The sequence below is a fragment of the Lolium perenne genome, chromosome 3 (assembly GCF_019359855.2).
Source record: "Lolium perenne isolate Kyuss_39 chromosome 3, Kyuss_2.0, whole genome shotgun sequence".
In the NCBI taxonomy this organism is placed as follows: domain Eukaryota; kingdom Viridiplantae; phylum Streptophyta; class Magnoliopsida; order Poales; family Poaceae; genus Lolium; species Lolium perenne.
The window spans coordinates 109875815-109881223 of record NC_067246.2 but is presented as its reverse complement, the minus strand read 5'-3'; the positions used below and the strand labels follow the sequence as shown (position 1 = coordinate 109881223).

General features: G+C 50.2%; 2 protein-coding genes across 2 annotated transcripts; both read right to left on the bottom strand.

Annotated features, from left to right (window-relative positions):
- Positions 1 to 1688: 1688 nt before the first annotated feature.
- Positions 1689 to 2503, bottom strand: LOC127338340 (monothiol glutaredoxin-S3-like). Its single transcript, XM_051364498.2, has one exon. It carries the CDS (start codon positions 2290 to 2292, stop codon positions 1858 to 1860), a length of 435 nt encoding a protein of 144 aa, XP_051220458.1. The 5' UTR covers positions 2293 to 2503; the 3' UTR covers positions 1689 to 1857.
- Positions 2504 to 3673: 1170 nt separating this feature from the next.
- Positions 3674 to 4492, bottom strand: LOC127338339 (monothiol glutaredoxin-S3-like). Its single transcript, XM_051364497.2, has one exon. It carries the CDS (start codon positions 4348 to 4350, stop codon positions 3922 to 3924), a length of 429 nt encoding a protein of 142 aa, XP_051220457.1. The 5' UTR covers positions 4351 to 4492; the 3' UTR covers positions 3674 to 3921.
- Positions 4493 to 5409: the final 917 nt, after the last annotated feature.

Here is a 5409-nt window from a genome sequence, read left to right as displayed (position 1 = left end):
TCATCATAAAAGTAGCATGGAACATAAGAAATTATAGATACGTTTGAGACGTATCAAACACCAAGACCTCGACAAGAACAGCAACCAATGGGGACAAACACCTTGTAAACATCAATTCGAACCCTATACTAATGGAAACCCTAGCAGATCTAATGTGCATGTCATCGCAAATGCCCGAGAATGGTATGTTCTGGTAGAACGAGTACGAAGGTGAGAAGGAGAGGTCGTTACCGCCATTGTTCCGGCCGAGGACGAGCTCGAGGTCGCGGGCGAACTCGAGATGTTGATGAAGACCGCCGAGCAGGTTCAGGCCAATGTCGCAGTACTGCTCGTTGACGTCTCCTCCTCCGGTACCGGTGCTTCTCCGTGCGGCGGTCCGGCGAATTGGTCGGCGGGAGGGGAACCGCCGGGTGATGTGACAGCTTGGGGGAGGTGAGAGTGCGGTCGCGAGTGAGAGGAAGGAGAGGGAAGCGGTGAGCCTAATTATGACGCGTGTTCCCGAAGGGACGCGACGTTTCCGCCTCCCTTCCCATGCATGCAGCCTTCTGGCCGTAACGGGTCTGGCCCCGGAGAAACTACCATTCCGGGTGTTCCTCCAGGGCCTGTCCCGGGATGCTTTAAAACCCGGTTCCTGCAAAAACGCGGCGGCCTACAGGCAACCAAATGACCCATTTCAAGACCCAGCCCATGCAAAAAACTCGTGACTACCAAACGCGCCCTTATTGACCAGCAACAACGTTTGTGTGGTGCTTGAGACTGAGTTTTCAGGTGTTTGTCTCGAGGCTAAAGATGATGTATGGCGTTCATGCGTTGAGTTGGGCAACCTTCCAACCTTGTGGGAGAACAACAGAGGGAGGAATTTAATCGAGTTTCAAAGGAAGGTGTAGGAGCTGAATCAAATGAACAATTATCATGTTTTTTGTTTCTCTGTTCCTAAAACTTGGTCAGGTGCCCTAGCGTTCCCTCGGAAAAACATGTGGGTATTTTGGTCGATATTCGGACTTGATTCCCGATGACATGTGCATCAGTGGCGTTTTGCCAACTGAACAACTCGGCTCTGACGTCGCAAGAAGCAGTGGCTTCAACGCCAAACTAAGAAAAACACGTGAATTTTCTCAAAGACTTTGTTGAGCATGCACGTCCAAACTAGCATTGACCGTATGTTCATACACTGACATTGTTATTGGAGTCAAGCTCCTGATTTCCCCCTCTTCCATTTTTTATTTTGTGAAACACGTCTTCCTATCAACGGAAACATCAGCTCCTACTGTTAGAATATTTAGTTTTTAGGAGATATAAAAGTGTGAAACCCGGATTTGATCCTTGTTGGGCTCGGGCCTGGGGGTGTGTCACTGTCCTCCTAAACATCCAACCATGCAAACGAAAAAAAAACGACAGGTTTTTTAACGGAAAAAACTCCTACAATAAAATTTCAATGTCTTTTAATAAGAAGATAAAATTTCAGCAATTATGGCTTGCTTCCACGCATGAATTTTGCTGGAAACGGTGCAGTTCTTGTTGTTTCTGGGAAGAAAAACTCTTGTTCCACACACGACCTCAAATTTGCACAAACCAACCTAGAGAGACTATCCTGTCGCGCATAGAAGTGGGAGTGAGCAAATCCTCGAGAGCGATCCAACAAAGCAACACCCTTTGTTTGCCTTTTTTTTTCAGGAAGGCTACTATACTTTTAGAATTCAGATGGCATTGCCGACACATCGAGAATAAACAGGAAAACAAATCTAGAGTTGTCAAATGTGCCGCACGCACATATTCGAAACTTACACAACTTACTATAGTAACTAGGGCGGAATTAACTGATTAATTAACACCAGATGATGCGGACGGATCACGGGATCAGAGCCACAAAGCTCCGGCCTGCTTCAGGACCGGCACGAGCTCGCCGGCGATGTGCATCGCCATGAGGTGGTCGAGCCCGCCCACCAGCTTGCCCCCGATGAACACCGCCGGGAACGCCGCGTGGCGCGCCGTCGCCGCCATCGTAGCAACCGGCGCCGCGCCGTACGCATCAACGACGCCCTTAGCGCTGTTGACGCTGGACGACGGGAGCGCGACGACGAGCGCGGCCGGGTCGGCGTCGTCGGCGACCTCGAGCACCGCCGGGTTGGCGCCCTGCCCCAGGAGCAGGCGCCGGGCCACGTGCACCATGCAGCAGCCCCGCAGCCCCACCACCACCACGGGCTTCTCCTCCACTGTCCTCCGCACGTCGCCGACGTCGTCGGTGCTGGCCGCCGCCATCAGCCGCGGTGCCGCCCCTCTGGCTTCTTGCATGTTGTTGTTCGACGTTGGCGCGTGTGCGCGGCGTACGCGACCAGTTGAGTTTGACGAGCAGCGAGGTGAGGGCGGAATGGGGTGTGTGTACTTGTGTGGGAGAGGAGTGGATGTGGAGGAGTTGAGAACTAGAAATATGGGTTGGGGTTAGGACAGAGTGCATAGAGCCATGAAATGTGAGGTCATCCTACTACTTGTCCTGGCATGCCACAAGGCACAAGCTACATAGAGATTTGCTCCATAATGATCGTATCAAAAATATTAGAAACACTTGGTATATCAATTTATACGCACTGCCACACGTATGCGCGTCGGGTACGTCGATCGAGTACAAGTGTACAGGCAAGCCTACTCCACTCACGTCCAAGCAAAGCTTGATTCTCATCGTACTGAGTTTTGACCATTAGTTTGTAAGCATTCTGGTCACAAACTAGCTAGTATTACCTCCGTTTCAAAATACGACCCTTATTGAAAATCTAGTTTAGCTTTCTATAAAAAGGCTTCTATTTTAAAACGGATGTAGTAGAGCATTATCTTGTTTAATTTGCAGTTGCTAGATCGATCTAGTTTACCAATGTATCTGTAATATGCCGAAAGAAACAGATTCTAGAATCAAACCCATTCCAATAATTTTCAGAAACCAGCCATAAGATTCCGACTCCAAGTCAATGAACATGTCATACTACTTAAAAAAAAACACGGATGCGGTCCAGTTGTACTAGTGCAGGGTCAGCAAACTGTTGCCGTCAGCCATACCACGTAGTCACGTACTAGAAGTTAGTTAAGGACGTCACTGCCATCGATCATCAGTTGAAAACCAAGTTGTCGTACGTCGTCTACGTCCCTTCCGTTCGGTAGTACGTAGACCAGTGACTGAATGCGTACCATCCTCGGTGCTGACCGAATGGTCGCTAGCGCAGGAGTACTATGAAGAAACGCGTTAACCTTAATTGTGGTTCTCGTCTATTACGTTGACGAGTCCACTTATAATTATAGTTGGACCAAAGGTGCAGAACAAAGTGAACAACCTATGGAAAACTTTCGTGCCGCCCAAGGGCACAAGGTTGCGAATGCTGATGTTATCGCAGCATTTGTCCAACTGGCATCAACATCTAAAGTCATTATTCCGTTCCAAATTAATTAGTGTTGTGTTATATTTTTCTATATCTTTGATCAAATCTAACGAAGTTTGACTCAGGATAACACTATAGCAAGAACTTCAGTTAATTTGAAAAGGAGAAAGTCTATAGATAGTAATTTTGTGCAACTCAGTTCACCATATACTACAACTTGATCGGCTCGAAAAATGGAAGTATCTTTTTAAAAAACTTATATAACTACTAAGGGTTTTTTCTTACAAGAGAACTACTGCACAGAGACATTTCAGTATCTTTGTAAAGATCAAAATGTCAGCAATTATGACTGTCTTGGACTCACACGGTTCATAGCCTCATAGGAACCAATTAACTACGGTTTATCTGTCATTTCTTCGAAAGGGCTAGTACAATACTTTCAGATGGCATACACATCCAGAATAAACAAGAAGAAAACCAAGATTACAGGAGAGTTCATGCACATATTGGAAGCTTATAACTAGGGTGGCAAGGGTCATGAGGAGTTGAAGACTGGTCAGAGCCACAGGGCTCCTGCCTGCTTCAGGACCGGCACGAGCTCGCCGGCGATGTGCATGGACATGAGCCGGTCCAGCCCGCCCACCAGCCTGCCGCCGATGAACACCGCCGGGAACGCCGCGTGGCGCGCCGTCGCCGCCGCGCCGCACGCATCGAAGACGACGTCCGCGACGCCCCTAGTACTGATGTCTTTGGACCGGAGCGCGGCGACGAGGGCCGCCGGGTCGGCGTCGTCGCCGACCTCGAGCACCGCCGGGTTCGCACCCTGCCCGAGGAGTAGGCGCCGGGCCACGTGCACCATGCAGCAACCCCACCGCCCCACCACCACCACCGGCTTCTGCTCCACCGCCCTTCGCACGTCTCCGGTACTGGCCACCGCCACCATCTGCCGTAGTTGTGCCGGCGCCATGGCTTCTTGCATATTCATGCGTGGGTGAGCGCCGTGCCTGTTTAGTTCGACAAGGAGTGAGCGGCGAAAAAGGGCTTAATTTGGACTTTGGTGTGTGGGTTGGCTCGTGGTAGAGAAGTGGGACGGTGGAGCCGTGGAGGAGGTCAGAAATATAGTTTGCGATTAGGACAGACGACGGCATATATAGAGCCATGGAATGTTAGGTCAGCCTACTTGTCTAGTTGTCCTGGCATGCACCATGCGTGACACATGGACATGAGGATTTACTCCGTAATTGTAATGTTGAAATATTGGGCCCATTTTTAGTGGTCCAAATTAGATTTCAGTTTTCCCTATAAATCTTAAAGTCCACATAGTGACTGCCTTGTGAGTTTGAGCTCAAGTGGGTGGCAGCTCACTAGGGAGTGGCAAAAGGTGGGAAGTTTAGTCCCACATGGAAAGTTGGGAGGAAGTTAGACCACCTTATAAGGTGGGTTGTTCCATCACTAGTAAGTGAATGAGAATATGAGTGCTACACGCACGCTCCTCTTCCTCCTCGCTCGCTCGTCTCGACTCGACTCGACACGACTCGTCACGACGCGCGCCGCGCTCGTCGTGAGTGGATTGAGCCTCGAGCCGAGACTTTCCTTACTAGGGTTTCCTGAGCCTATATAATCTCTTGCCCGGCTACCGCAGAAAGCTATCCGATACATGAGTTAGGGTTTCCTCCTCTCTCTGCTTGCGCCGCCATCGTAGCCTACTCCATCCCGCGCGCCGACGTGCATCGGCGAACGGGTGGGCAGGTATCCGGAACCACTCGCCTTTGCGATCCTGTACGGGAGAGGGCGAATTAGGTTTTTGGGAAGCGCTATGCGCGACTGCTCAAGTTCTTCATCACGGGTCGCCTTCCGTCCAAGTCGGGCGGTGCTGCCTACCGTCGTCTACTTCGACCTGTCGTTCCCATCGTCAACAACGTTACTGATGCGATGTCATCTGCTACACCGCCACCGCCACCACCACCAGATCGGTACGCACAACAAATCTCGATCTGTTTAGCGATGGATGTTGTACTGTTTACCCTGCTACTATTCATGCTGT